This window comes from Lissotriton helveticus, chromosome 12, assembly GCF_964261635.1.
Source record: "Lissotriton helveticus chromosome 12, aLisHel1.1, whole genome shotgun sequence".
NCBI lineage: Eukaryota > Metazoa > Chordata > Amphibia > Caudata > Salamandridae > Lissotriton > Lissotriton helveticus.
In genome coordinates, this window is record NC_136073.1 from 26,802,678 (window position 1) to 26,818,796 (window position 16,119).

The 16,119-nt window shown below is 46.9% G+C and overlaps 1 protein-coding gene across 1 annotated transcript in view; it reads right to left on the reverse strand.

Annotated features, from left to right (window-relative positions):
- The window catches only part of LOC144798519 (thialysine N-epsilon-acetyltransferase-like), a 127,335-nt gene extending 113,190 nt beyond the window's left edge, over positions 1-14,145 (reverse strand). Inside the window, exon 1 of the mRNA XM_078669442.1 lies at positions 13,940-14,145. Coding sequence (XP_078525568.1) covers positions 13,940-14,071 — 132 coding nt within the window. The 5' untranslated portion in view covers positions 14,072-14,145. The remainder of the gene's footprint in view (positions 1-13,939) is intronic.
- Between the last annotated feature and the right edge of the window lie 1,974 nt (positions 14,146-16,119).

Here is a 16,119-nt window from a genome sequence, read left to right on the forward strand (position 1 = left end):
CCCCCAGCTTCTCCTAGTAACACGTCATTGTCAGTTTGCGCGCACCATTAGGTTAGAGGTCCCGGCTCCTTAGGTAGCCCCCTCCATGTTTCCGCCCCATTTATGACATATTCTGTTACGTTTGCATCACATGTCTATGTATACGCCCCTGTTACACCCATTTTCACCCTTATCTTTCGCGACTGCTATTGACCACACCCACTGCTCCGCCTACTGTAATTCATTGTAATGTAACTGTTTTAGTATATATATTTGTGCACTGTTATTAAATGTTACGCCGATTCTGATCCTGCCCCCGGCAGCGCTGTCCATCCTGTTCCCGTGCAGGTTGTCCTGTTCCTGTCCTTTATGCTGTATTAAACCTGCAAACTCCTACTACCTCGAATCTTGACTCTTATTTATTGAGCTATCTGTTATTGCTATGTCCAGTCAAACCTAGATCCGGTATTATTTATTTATATACCACATAGCGCACGGCTACTCCTAGGAGTGTCCCGGCGCTTTGACAAAAACCCGAGAAAGAAGAGACCGGGCAGATGCAGGGCAAACAGGAAAATGAATGGGTAAAAAGCCATGTCTTCAGCTCCTTCCTAAAAGCCAGCAAATTACTGATTTTCCTAAGGGAGACGGGCAAAGAATTCCAACATCGAGGTGCCAAGCATCGAAAAGAGCGTCCTCCAATTCTAGGCCGCATGATGGAAGGAACAGAAGCCATAGCCAAAGAAGCCGATCTCAGAGTTCTAGAAGGCACGTAGAAGGTCAGGCGCCTCCTAATATATCTGGCCCCTACATGGTGTAGCGCCTTAAAGGCAAGAGTCAGTGCCTTAAAAGTAATCCGTCTTGAGACAGGAAGCCAGTGGAGCTTTTTAAGCAACTCCGATGCACTCACTCTTCGCTGAAGGCCATAAATGGCCCTTGCGGCGGAATTCTGCACCGTCTGAAGGCGCGCCAGAAGAAATTTTGGCAGTCCCAGGTAGAGCACATTCGGTAAACAACCTTTACAACGAAACTTTTACAATGCACTACCATTACAACGCGGTCATTACAACGCAAACTATTACAACGCATTGCGCTGGGGGGGCGCTCTAGGATAGGGAATAGGTTAATTTACTATCCAATAACCTTCCCTAGTGTCCACGGGGACTGGAGTTGGAATAGTAAATTAAACTATTCACTATCCAACACCCAAAAGCACTATGCGTTGTAATGGATTGCGATGTAAAAACCGCGTTGTAAAGGCAGGCGTTGTAATAGCCTGCGTTGTAACGTCATACATCCAGCACATTCGCATAGTCCAAGCGTGAGCCTATCAATGCCTGCACGGTAATCTTTCTATGCTCAAGAGACAAGATTGGGAGGAATTTCCTTAACATTTTCAAAATGCCAAAGCATTTCCCTGTAAGTTCACGAATCTGAGGCCCAAAAGAAAGGCCATCATCAATCAGAAACCCGAGGTTCTTTGCTTTGGAAGAGGCGTCTGCCGGAGGGTCCATGTCCGGAGGCCACCAGGCCTTCCATCTAGGATCAGGAGAGCAGCCAAAGAAAAGCAGTTCCGATTTATCGGAATTACATTTCAGACTGTGCTGTTTAAACCAGGCAAAGACCGCCCCCAGACAGCATCTGATCCGCATACCGTCAAAGTCAGAGCCCTTTGTGCACGTAAAGAGGAGCTGGGTGTCATCAGCGTAAGATACGATCTGGGCACCAAACGACTCCGCCACTCCCGCCAGAGGGGCCATATAGATGTTGAAAAGGGTGGGGCTTAAGATAGAGCCATGAGGCACCCCCACCTCCAATGGAGGCATATCGGCGGAGAAAGGTGGCGCCCAGACCGTTTGCCGGCGGCCGGCCAGAAATGATTCAAACCAGCTCAACACCGTTCCGCGTAATCCGATCTCCCAGAGTCTTAAGAGGAGACCGTCGTGGGGAACGGTGTCGAAAGCCGCCGACAAATCCAGCATAACTGATATGGCCTTTCCTCCAGTGTCTAATACTTCCCCAATGGCTTCGGTGACTTCAAGAAGAGCGGTCTCCGTACTCATGTTGGCACGAAAACCCGACTGAGCGTCTGATATGTTGTAAATATGTTGCATCCCAGAGCTTTGAAAATGACTCAGAGCGGCGGAGCCAAAGGGCTTGCGGAATGCACTGAGTCACATTCATTGTAAATCTGCCCCTTTTTGTGTACAATAACGAGGCGCCAAGCCTCATGTTTAACTTGCTCCTGCTTTCACTGGTTTTACTGATCTCTTCCCTTTACCTGCCACCTAAAGTATCATAAATGTAATTGTGTGACCTAATTCTAGAAGTTTCTAGTGGTTGCAAAAAGGTGCTTGCTGTTGCCTTGTCCTTGGGAGCACAGCAGTGCTTAATTTGTAAACTAATAAGTGCCCGGGCTCTCGACCGGTGGCCACTGCAGCCTGCACCACACATTACCCCTGCCAGCTGGCAATGACAGTACAAACACAGCTACTAACCATCGCACAAAGCTGTTTTGCTAATACCTAAATTAGCCAGACAGCTCCACCATGTGGCAGACTGTCATAAGCCCCAGTGCTGCTAATTAGGTGCCCAGCACCGGAAACCACCGGCTCAAATTAAGCACTGGAGCGCTGGCTGATTTTTTTTAACAAGCTTTTAATAAATGCAAGTTGCAGACTCAACCCAAATACAGAGGCTTTCTTCAGCACACTTTAATGAATTGTTCATGCTCTATTAACCAGTGTCCGGAATCCCACAGTGTGAAGAGGGCCAGAGAGGGCTGGGGATGTGAGCTGCACACAGGTGTAGGCACCTGTGATGGGGGCGGGTCAGAGAGGGCTGGGGATGTGAGCTGCACACAGATGTAGGCACCTGTGATGGGGGCGGGGCCAGAGAGGGCTGGGGATGTGGGCTGCACACAGGTGTAGGCACCTGTGATGGGGGCGGGGCCAGAGAGGGCTGAGGATGTGAGCTGCACACAGGTGTAGGCACCTGTGATGGGGGCGGGGCCAGAGAGGGCTGGGGATGTGAGCTGCACACAGGTGTAGGCACCTGTGATGGGGGCGAGGAAAGGGAATCTGGTTTTCTGATCATTCTGTATCTAGAAGTTAGGAAATGCCTTTTTTACACTACAATTGCATTGTCATAACTCTACTATTTTGGCTGTTGAGCCTTACCAGGTGTCTGCAAGGAGGACTGTGTCTTTATTCCTCTGCACCTGGAGCTGCAGCACTGAACAAACACGGTTTGTGTTTTCAAACACATGGGACCTGTCCTGTGAGCCTGCCATGCAAGCTTGTGAAATGTTTACTTTTCGTCATCAGTTTACCTTGAACATGTGCTTGTGGTTCTCACCGCCTGCTCCAACAATTCAAGGACAACATAACTTTCATTTTATCATTTAATGATTAGGTGCCTGGCAATTCTGTGCTGCTCAGCTATGCTCCACTCACTACAGAGACCCTCTTCACAGTACTGCTGCTGTCTCCCTTGAACTATGAATGTTTCCACCTATGCTTCAAATATTTACTTTCACTGGAAATGTTTGTGCCTTCGTTGTGGTTTAAATCAATGTTCCTTTAAATGGTTATGAATGGTAGCAGTTTAACTAACAAGAAGGGAGTATTCCGAAGGTGACCAGATAACTCCATGCAATCAGGGACAACATGTTTCAGTCCTGGGATATCCAGTACAGATCACGGCCTTCAGCTGGGCCAGTCTAGCGGAGATTACTTCAGCTCCCAGGATTTTATTCAGACACGTTTGTCGGGCAGCCTCATTAAATTCAATCTAACTGCAACGTATAACCTGACCTCCGTCAGGCGCTTAAAATGTTGTCAAAAGCTTTCTGCGCTTTACAAATAAACTTTAATCATTAACCTTGAAACTTGGTCTTCTCTTTGCTGAAATTGCCATTATCAGAAACTTCCAACTGGACTCTCCAACATGAAATCCCACAGCTACAAGCTTTCTCCCAAAATCCCTTGGGCCTCATTTATGAAAAGTGACGCATTGCAGCGTGAAAACAGCAATGCGTCACTTTTCACTGCGCCCGCCTTGCTACACCAATGATGCGTCATATTTACAGTATGACGCATCATTGCGCAAGGAGTTACAGATACGTCAGTATTTCTGACGTATCTGTATGGCGCAAAAGTGACGCATTGCTGGAGTGTGTCACAAAAGTAACGCAACTCCAACAATGTATCCTTTCACATGGGGCAAGCCCCATGTGAAAGGGCCTGCACCAGTCTAAGAAATTGACGCATTTGTGTCCTAGAAGTGGCGCAGTGAAATCTCATAGATTTCACTGCGTCACTTCTACGACCCTTTCTTGCGTCAAAACACCCTCCTTGCATTCATTATCCCTGGCGCAGGTATAATGTGGCGCAGGGGTTTACAAAGTGACGCATCTACCTAGATGCGTCACTTTGTAAATATGGCACAACAAGGCGCATTTTTTACGCCACTGGTGCGTCACAAAAGGTGACGCACGCTGGTGCGTCACAAAAAGTGACGCACCAGCGGCCTAAAAGTGTCGCACAGCCTCATAAATGAGGCCCCTACTATCTGTACTGCCTTTGAGAGTAGGCCATGATTCCCCCAAAAATATCAACATTTCCATCTCTATCAGAAGTGCATCTCCATGGTTACTGTAAGAGGTCAGCTCGACCCTGGAGGATCATATCTCAGGAGGCCAAGACCTCTCTCCACTCCACACACAGGGCCAGAATATCCCTGTTTTACTTGATCCAAGCGAGTATACTCCCAAGCGAGTGGTGCACTTCAAAATGTCACTGAGATCCCCTGGACTGCACAACTAGGAGCAAGGTAACCGCTTTTATGCTAGGATACTTCCACCACAATTGTAACCCGCGTCCAAACACCAGTTCGAGATTTTTGATTTGATTTTCACTCTGAATCTGAACTTAATAGACCCTTAATGAATCCTACCAACCCTGGAGGGATCTACTCCGACTCCAGATCATTCCATCGGCTGCTTGGACCAAGAAAGCAACAAGGGGGAGGTGCAACTACAATTTGCCAATAACCATGTAGAGTGCATGTATTTGCATTCTGAACTTTTTCCCATGTTTCATTGCTGCATTGTGGATAAAAACAAAATACGGTGCAAGTGTTTGCATTCTAAAACGTCTCCTGTGTTTTAATACTTAACTGTGGATACAAACTCTGTAATAAAGTGCATGCATTTCCATTCTGGAACCATTTCCTCTGTTTCAATACTTGATTGTGGATAAAAACTGTGGGGCAGATTTACAAGCCCCTTGTGACAACTTTATGCCGCTGTTGCGTCACTTCTGTGACACTGCGTCTTCGTAAACAATGCGCCACGTTGCGTCATATTTATAATGTGACGTATCTAGGGCGATGCGCCACGTTGTAAAGCCCTGCGCTACATTATATCTGCGTCAGGTATAATGTATGCAGGGTGGGTGTTCCGACGTGAGAAAGCCTCGTAAAAGTGACGCAGTGAAATCTACAAGGTTTCACTGAGTCACTTTTACGACGCCACTGCAACAAAACCTTGTACGGCGTGACGCAGCATGATAGGAATAGGCATTCCTGACCATTGCCGTAGTTGCGTCGTTCTTGCGATACTACTCTAGCAACGCGCTGCCCATACGCCAAAAGATGCCTCACACATTTTTTTTTTTTTTGTGAAAGTTTTATATAGGGCGAACAAGATCTTTGCAGATAACAGAGCGCTTTACATATGCAGGGAGGGTGGGTACACGAGGGAGCATAAAATACATATAGGAGGGAGTAATAACAGTAGGGAAGGGTCGGTAATACAGGTAAAAAACAGCTGTGCAAATGGATCAAGCATGAGTACATATCGACGCAGAGTCTTAAAAGATCAGGGGTGGCAGTTCAGGTGTATTTAGCCATGAGGATAGCTTTAACTTCTTTCTTAACCGCATGCGTGCGGCGCGAATTCCCCGCCCATGCTGACTCCGCCTTGCGCGGGCGGAGTCATGACGGAACGGTTCCGTCATCAGCACAGCTCAACCGACGCTGATGACGGAACCGTTCCGTCATCAGCATCGAAGGGGTTAAAGAGAAAAGTGGAGGGGATGAGCCTGGTTTCCGGAGGGAGTGAGTTCCAGATCCTAGGCGCCATTCCTGAGAAGGAGCGTTTGTAAGTTCTTTCCTTCCGAAATCCTCGAGGTTTCAGCAGCAGATTCTTTGAGCTTCTGGTGGATCTCGATCTGCCTGAGATTGTCAGCTTCTGAGTGAGGTAGCTGGGTGAGTTCAAGTGTAGAGCCTTGTGAGTCAAGCAGGCAATTTTCAGATGTATTCTGGCTTCAAAAGCATCTGTCTATCCTTGTGCCACGGTGCGCCCCATTGTAAATGCGAAGCATCCATGGTGGCGCAAGTTTTTTTTTACGTGTCGCATATTAACAGGCGCATCTCTGCTAATATGCAAAGATGTGACAGTTCTTGTAAATCTGCCCCCCGTATGGTACAAGCATTGCCTTTGGAACCTTTTGCTATACTTTGATGCTGCATCGTGCATAGAAATTGATAAATCCTTCCAATGACCAATGAATGTGAAATGTCACCTCTCAGTTGATTCAATCTGACAATTATTAAATGTTTGGCAACTTAAATTTGCATTGGGAAATAAAATTGATTGACACATCGCCTAGTTTCCCTCTGTTTCTAGATCCAACATCGTCTGAAACCTCTGCACATCAAGAGTTCTGCCCTCAGTCTTATTACTGCCAACAAGTACCTTATAATGCTTGAGGGACCTTCTCTGACGGAAATTGCAGAGCCGCTTGCAAAAGATATAACCCCATTAAGGGCTCAAAAGACTGTTGCAACATCATTTCCATGAGAAAGGGGAAAAATAATAATGAATATTCCTTGCACTGACAGGGCTTCTAGTAGGAATCAGTGAAATTGCCATATAATAGTGTGGAGAAGTGTGGCTCAATGGTTAGAGCGGCAGACCCTGATGCAGAAGTCTGGCCCGGGACCAGGGTTCAATTCCAGCCTCGGTGGGTCTTGGGCTCAATTTCCTCGAACCTGATAATTCTTGCCTCGGTGCCTATTCTAATCATGGGTCCCACTCTGCACCTCTGGGCAATAGCTTGCTTAATCTCCACAACGGCCCCAACAGCGCTAGGATGCCTGGCTTCACCTTGGGGGTGCCCAGGAGTGGGCACTTCACCGGGAAAAGCCAGGAAGGGTTCCACAGTGGTATTCGTACAAGCGCCGAGAGGCCTCCGGGTAGTCGTGCGCTATACAAGTACCTCTACATTTACATACTAACCCCCCCCCCACACACACACAAACTACTGGGAATATCATCATCTTTTATAGAGCTCTAAAGACCTCAAGAGGCAACTAAGCGCTACCAGTATTGAATCTGAAAAGACCAATGTTAAGGACATTCTAACGGGAAGTGGTCATGCTTACGTGATTATTATTGTTATATTATTATACTCATTTGTAGGGCGCAACAAATCATGCCCAGGGGGATCTCTCAGTGACAGAGAAGGGAACACCAATGAGCAGAATAATCCTAAAACAGCCAGGTCTTGAGCTGATTAGATCAGAGAACCTGTTCTATATAAAAGGTAGAATACTAAATAATATCCTGCTCCCCCCACACTCCTCCCCACCCCAAATCCATGTACTTTTATTCAAGTGGGGAGGAGGGGTGTGAACCAATTTGTAATTACCTGTGCTCAGAGCTGCACTAGGCTGATGTTTTGATACAGAATCTGGGATTCACTCACATTCTGCTTTAGCTGTGAGTGTTGCAACCTTCAAGTGGATCCTTGATTTACTCGTGAGCCAGTGATGGGCCTTTGATATGTTGTAAGAGCCCAGCAGTGGTCACTTCAGCACTGTGCTTCTGGTGAATGTCAAGTAGTTGTTTTGGCTCTAGAAAAAGTTTCTATGAAACCTTCTTGTGAATATTATATACCTTACAGGAAGTGGGGTTGATTAATCCTCCCTGACATGTGTCCACTGTCATGGTTTGTGATCTCATGACAACATCCGGTGTCACTGTCTGTGATCTCTATACCCCATATCCTGTCACTGTCTGTAACCTTCTGACACTCTGGACAGTCAGTGTCTATGATCTTGTGACACCCTATTGTCTGTGATTTCCATAGACCATGTCCTATCACTGTGTGCGATCTCTAGGAAATCCGCTTTTGCTGCATAGTGATCCCCGATTTTCCTCTTTTTGCTGCACCCTATATGTTTGTGGCATTAGAGCTCTCTGCATCTTGCCCCCTGCTAACCAATAGTAAAGTGCCTGTGGCCCCCCCCTTTCAACTTGGTAGTATTGCCCTATTCCTAAATGGTTTATTTAACGTGCCCATAAGTCCTTTGTATATGGTGTACAAAGTGTACCTGGGGTCTAGAAATTAAGTGATGCTAATGGACAGCAGCCCCTATTGTGCCAACCAGTACAGTCGCAAAGGAAGCATGGCTCCAAGCCTACCCTGTGCAGCCTGATTACTGCAGTGCCACCTGCTAAAATAACCTTTTTGACAAGTAAAACCTCCATTATAAATGTTAGTGAGTCACTCCTATGTAAGGCTTCTATCCCCAAAGCTAGGGTGCATGGTACTTAAAAGTGAGACATGTAGAAAATGTATATTACTATATAATTAAAGTCTGAGGCACATAAAAAAGCTGTCATTTGCAATTCTGTTGAGAACTGAGAAAGATATTTATTTCCAATCTTAATAAAATGCATTGGTTTCTCATAATAGTATGTTAATTCTTAGTGTTTGAGCATACAACAAAAGACATTCATCACAGTTGTTCAGTTTCCATGTTGAAACGCTTGATGTAACAAACTGAGAAAGATAGATTTTTAAGCTGGAAACAGCACAGCCAACACTTGTTTCATCTGAAAAGTCTTCCTAAGTGCTGGTATAATGTGGCAACGATGATGGTGACCACATGGATGATATGGCAACTGGCAAGTTTATACATGACTAATATAGGAAAAAGTCAATAAAAGTTGTAACTCGTTGAATTGATGTATTATTCCAGCAGTCCAAAGTATGGTAGTTCCACAATTAGGGACTGAATTTTCAAGAGTTCATGTATACCCCCTTGATAAGGGGTGTGTTTGTAACGTACAACCAATGGGACCAGAGCTCAAGTGTAGTAGAAAGGACCATGTCTACTACACTTGAGCTCTGGTCCCATTGGTTGTAAGTTACGAACACACCCCTAATTGTGGCTCTACCCTACTGTGGACTGTGCATGTTCAAACACTAATAATTACCAAAATATTGTGAGACACCAATGCATTTTATGAAGATTGGAAATAAATAAGTTTCTCAGTTCTCAACATAATTGCAAATTACTGCCTTTTCTGTGTGCTGCAGACTCTAATAATATGTTGTAGTAGTCACTGCGTTCGCAGTTGCCTTATTCACACCTCATTGCAGCAGGAGTGTAGTCTGTGGTAGCACTATGTAACTTTATCTTTTATATAAGTCAGATATTTTATAAATATTGAGGAAATTAACTTTGAGGAAGTTACCCTTTACCTTTTTGAACTGTTGTGTGACTAATTAGCATAATCCTCTCCCAGTTCTCAGCCTGTGCTCAGCATTAACTAGGTGTGAAATGCACCCCAGGAGCAAACAATATGCTGATCAGAAAGGACAGTGATGACTCCTCTGAGCTCAATAGACTATGCAGTGTGTGTCAGTCAGTCTCCTTTCAACAGCATAGTATCAAAATCCTGCTTGACAGGTTTGTTCAGTCACATGTAGCCCTTTCTCAGTCACATGTAGCCCTTGAAAGGGAGAGAACAGGATGCCAAGACATTTCTTGTGAGCATCACACCTCACCTCAGAACTCTGCAAAGACGTCACATCCAGAATAGATGCCACTTCAAGCTCCTCATACACGCCTACTAATCCCGCCACAAGTCTGGACCCACCTACATCAACAACCACCTGACATTCCACCAACCTACTAGAGAGCTACGATCCTCCACCCTCGCTTTGGCCCACATCCCCCGCGTCTGCCGCAGCCCCTGTAGAGGCAGTTCCTTCTTCTACCTCGCTGCCAAAGTCTGGAACGACCTCCCCATCTCTGATGGAGTTCAAGAAGCACTTGAGACCTGGCTCTTCGACCACCACCGCCCTTCGACCGAGGCTTTCATCGCCCACCAGTACCTGGAGACCTCACTGGGTGACAAGCCGCGCACTACAAGATCACTGATTGATTAATTGATTGATTGTAGATCCTGTGTCTGGTTGCTGAAGGACCATGGTGTTGTCCTACCAGACTTCTGTCTCTTGGTTTGTTGTGAGTACAGTGTCTGCTTCACACTGGATTTTAGTGTAAGATGTGGAAGGACACTGGGATTGCTGTAGTACACTTCCCACACACACACCCAGCCCTCAGAATCCATGTTTAGCGTGGCTGAAGACTTTCACCATCTTGAAAATGCCTTAACCTGTGGCATTTTGGGCCTGTTTATAGGAGGGGCACACAGGAACTGCTGAAAATGTAGGAAGTGTTATCCTTGGGAACTTTAGATCCATTGGTTAGGAAGGGGCCACCCACTAGCTGGTGCTAGATATAAAAGCGGCGCCCACTTCAGAACACTTTCTGGTCCCGCTGAAGATCAGAAGAGGACTAGAGCTTCTGTCTGTGAACTGAGAGGAGTCTTGAAGAACTGGATCTGCTCCATCTTGTATCCAGGACTAGGAAGTGCACTTCAAGAGTCAGTTGGCTGACCTCCTGTGTGGCTGCAAAGAGACAACACGACCCAAGAGGCCAGTTCTTGAAGTGTCCAACTGACCCGTTGCACCTGGACTGGACCCTGCTGTTGGCCTCGGCCTGACACCTTGTGAGTCTTTAATTGTCTCTCCTGAGGTCCTACGGGACATTAGAAATGTACTCCGAGGTTTACTGGAACTTAGAAGGCTAAGAGGCTGATTTTGGCAGACAGATAGCTTTCCATCAAATGACTGAGTAAATTAATCAGTCGGCCTGACAGAGTATCCGCCTGCCAAATTTAGAAATGTCTGTCAGCTCGAAGGACATTTCTGCCATTAAGACAGTTCCTGTCAAATGTATTGGAACCTTGCCGTACGACTCCCCCAATCACGACAGAGCTGTATAGCAAAGTTTCCAAACTTTTTATTTTATTTTCAAAAACAAAACCCCGAAGGGTGTTATTGTTTTGGAGTACAAAAATACAAAGCACCCCTCGCTAGGGGAGTTAGCTCTTATGGCAAAGAGGGCATTAGACAGCTTTCACTGCTCCTTACCTCCAGGGCTTTTTCCTGGCTGTTACGGGCAGTGACACTACCTGTATATCCCCACATCTAAATTAGATGGGTGGAATAGAAGTCAACGTCCAACAGCCCTTACTTACTACGTCAGCCCGTCAGAGAGGTGTAACCATGGCAGAGACGGAGGAGTCTCCACTGTGGTTACACCAAAAGCCCGTCCGCATCTAAATTGGGTGTGCGGACCATTATATTGGTGGTAGGTATATACAGTTGCTTTTGCGACAAAGTATGCTTGTTGCCAATATAGCAATCCGGCTGAGGGCTGTTTGCTGTGACTATGGCCCTATTCTCCTGTGACCGAGGGCTGCCCACCATGACTCTGGTCCAAGTCTCTTCTGTTTGGGGGGTGGTCCCTGTAATATTCATCTGTGGCTGAGGGCTGAACCCCGTGACTGGGTTCCTATTCTCCTAAGGCTGAGGGCTGACTATCTGGGACTATGGCTCTTTAACCTTTGACAGAGGACTGCCCTCCTGTGAGTGTGGGCCAATTCTCCTGTGACTGAGGGTTGCCCGCCTTGAGTATGGTCCTCGTCTCCTGCGACCGAGGGGTTGCTCCCTGTGTCTGAGGGCCGACTTCTATGACTAAGATCCTATAACCCAGTGACTGAGGGCTGACTTCAATGACTATGTTCCTATAACCCAGTGACTGAGGGCTGACTTCTACGACTATGTTCCTATAACCCAGTGACTAAGGGCTGACTTCAATGACTATGTTCCTATAACCCAGTGACTGAGGGCTGACTTCAACGACTATGTTCCTATAACCCAGTGACTAAGGGCTGACTTCAATGACTATGTTCCTATAACCCAGTGACTGAGGGCTGACTTCAATGACTATGTTCCTATAACCCAGTGACTAAGGGCTGACTTCAATGACTATGTTCCTATAACCCAGTGACTGAGGGCTGACTTCAACGACTATGCTCCTATAACCCAGTGACTGAGGGCTGACTTCAATGACTATGTTCCTATAACCCAGTGACTGAGGGCTGACTTCAACGACTATGTTCCTATAACCCTGTGACTGAGGGCTGACTTCAATGACTATGTTCCTATAACCCAGTGACTCAGGGCTGACTTCAATGACTATGTTCCTATAACCCAGTGACTGAGGGCTGACTTCAATGACTATGTTCCTATAACCCAGTGACTGAGGGCTGACTTCTATGACTATGTTCCTATAACCCAGTGACTGAGGGCTGACTTCTATGCATATGTTCCTATAACCCAGTGATTGAGAGCTGACTTCAACGACTATGTTCCTATAACCCTGTGACTGAGGGCTGACTTCAATGACTATGTTCCTATAACCCAGTGACTCAGGGCTGACTTCAATGACTATGTTCCTATAACCCAGTGACTGAGGGCTGACTTCAATGACTATGTTCCTATAACCCAGTGACTGAGGGCTGACTTCTATGACTATGTTCCTATAACCCAGTGACTAAGGGCTGACTTCTATGCATATGTTCCTATAACCCAGTGATTGAGAGCTGACTTTAACGACTATGCTCCTATAACCCAGTGACTGAGGGCTGACTTCAACGACTATGCTCCTATAACCCAGTGACTGAGGGCTGACTTCAACGACTATGCTCCTATAACCCAGTGACTGAGGGCTGACTTCTATGACTATGTTCCTATAACCCAGTGACTAAGGGCTGACTTCTATGCATATGTTCCTATAACCCAGTGACTGAGGGCTGACTTCAACGACTATGCTCCTATAACCCAGTGGCTGACTTCTATGACTATGCTCCTATAACCCAGTGACTGAGGGCTGACTTCTATGACTATGCTCCTATAACCCAGTGACTGAGGGCTGACTTCAACGACTATACTCCTATAACCCAGTGACTGAGGGCTGACTTCAACGACTATGCTCCTATAACCCAGTGACTGAGGGCTGACTTCAACGACTATGCTCCTATAACCCAGTGACTGAGGGCTGACTTCAACGACTATGCTCCTATAACCCAGTGACTGAGGGCTGACTTCAACGACTATGCTCCTATAACCCAGTGACTGAGGGCTGACTTCAACGACTATGCTCCTATAACCCAGTGACTGAGGGCTGACTTCAACGACTATGCTCCTATAACCCAGTGACTGAGGGCTGACTTCAACGACTATGTTCCTATAACCCAGTGACTGAGGGCTGACTTCAACGACTATGCTCCTATAACCCAGTGACTGAGGGCTGACTTCAACGACTATGCTCCTATAACCCAGTGACTAAGGGCTGACTTCAATGACTATGCTCCTATAACCCAGTGACTGAGGGCTGACTTCAACGACTATGCTCCTATAACCCAGTGACTGAGGGCTGTCGCACACTCTGTTATTGGAGGGGGTCTCAACGCTCTCGGTCAGAGACTGAGGGCTGGTCCATGCTATAGTTGTCTGTTCCAGGATGATTGCCCACGTGCCCGGAAAGGGGGCGGGTCTGTCCTCTCTTATCCCTGCTGCCCCCATCAGCTACTGGAGGAGAATGGCCCCAGTGCATGTGACTCAAGGCTTATTCCTCCTGTCTCTCCCTCCCCCGTGTCATCTTCTGTGGTCGCGTGGCATCAGTGCATGAGCCCTCTCTAACCCCTAGTGCCTGTCACTGAGGGCGGCCCCCTCCCCCCCCTCCTCACCCGAATCATCCTCATGATGTCCCTGCAGTCCTCCTTCGCGGCCAGCCTGACGGTGCACTCCATGCTGGGGGGTCCTGTCCCTACGACCGGCTCCTCCTGCCGCCACTGCTGCTGCCTCCGCTGCCCGTGCATCCCCGGCTGGGCTAATTCCAGCTCCTGGGGTGTCTGGATGCACCGGGGAGAGGGGGGGGGGGCGTGAGGGCTGACATGCTGGGGGTGTCTCAATGCCTGGATGCCCCCGCCCAGCCCCGCGCAGAACCTGCAGGGGGCCCGGACCTCGGAGGGTGGGGGTCTCAGGGGGCCCTGGGGGGGTCTGAGACTCGTCGCTTCGGATCTCAGCTCCACTCCCCCCCCCCCCCGTCTGGCGATGCACTTGGTAGAGTCGGAGGCAGGCAGTGGGGAGGGCGTGAGCGAGGGAGGAGGAGAAGAGGCCGGTGACACCGGATCCCTCGCGCCTCCATCCTCCGGTCTGTCCTGCCTGTCGTTATTGGAACCACATCTGCCTGTCTCTGGGTGCACAGCGTGTTCCTCTTAACTGCACTCTGCGATTTATTGTACCTTCCAGTCAAAAAATAGATGCATTGTGCGTGATGCATTGTGTGTGATGCATTGTTGTGATGCACTGTTTGTGATGCCTTGTGTTGTGATGCATTGTTTGTGATGCGTTGTGTGTGAAGCATTGTGTGTGATGCATTGTGTGTGATGCATTGTTTCTGGTGCATTGTGATGCATTGTGTGTGATGCATTGTTGTGATGCATTGTTTGTGATGCGTTGTGTGTGAAGCATTGTGTGTGATGCATTGTGTGTGATGCATTGTTTCTGGTGCATTGTGATGCATTGTGTGTGATGCATTGTTGTGATGCATTGTGTGTGATGCATTGTTTGTGATGCATTGTTTGTGATGCATTGTGTGTGATGCATTGTTGTGATGCATTGTTGTGATGCATTGTGTGTGATGCATTGTTGTGATGCATTGTGTGTGATGCATTGTTTGTGATGCATTGTTGTGATGCATTGTGTGTGATGCATTGTGTGTGATGCATTGTTTCTGGTGCATTGTGATGCATTGTGTGTGATGCATTGTTGTGATGCATTGTGTGTGATGCATTGTTGTGATGCATTGTTGTGATGCATTGTGTGTGATGCATTGTTGTGATGCATTGTTGTGATGCATTGTGTGTGATGCATTGTTGTGATGCATTGTGTGTGATGTATTGTTGTGATGCATTGTTTGTGATGCATTGTGTGTGATGCATTGTTGTGATGCATTGTGTGTGATGCATTGTTTGTGATGCATTGTTTGTGATGCATTGTGTGTGATGCATTGTTGTGATGCATTGTTGTGATGCATTGTGTGTGATGCATTGTTGTGATGCATTGTGTGTGATGCATTGTTTGTGATGCATTGTGTGTGATGCATTGTTGTGATGCATTGTTTGTGATGCATTGTGTGTGATGCATTGTCGTGATGCATTGTGTGTGATGCATTGTTTGTGATGCATTGTGTGTGATGCATTGTGTGTGATGCATTGTTTGTGTTGCATTGTGTGTGATGCATTGTTGTGATGCATTGTGTGTGATGCATTGTTTGTGATGCATTGTGTGTGATGCATTGTTGTGATGCATTGTTTGTGATGCATTGTGTGTGATGCATTGTCGTGATGCATTGTGTGTGATGCATTGTTTGTGATGCATTGTGTGTGATGCATTGTTGTGATGCATTGTGTGTGATGCATTGTGTGTGATGCATTGTTGTGATGCATTGTGTGTGATGCATTGTGTGTGATGCATTGTTGTGATGCATTGTGTGTGATGCATTGTTTGTGATGCATCGTTTGTGATGCCATGTGTTGTGATGCATTGTGTGTGATGCATTGTGTGTGATGCATTGTGTGTGATGCATTGTTGTGATGCATTGTGTGTGATGCATTGTGTGTGATGCATTGTGTGTGATGCATTGTTGTGATGCATTGTGTGTGATGCATTGTTGTGATGCATTGTGTGTGATGCATTGTTGTGATGCATTGTGTGTGATGCATTTTGTGTGATGCATTGTTGTGATGCATTGTGTGTGATGCATTGTGTGTGATGCATTGTTTGTGATGCATTGTTGCGATGCATTGTGTGTGATGCATTGTTTATGATGCATCGTTTGTGATGCCTTGTGTTGTGATGCATT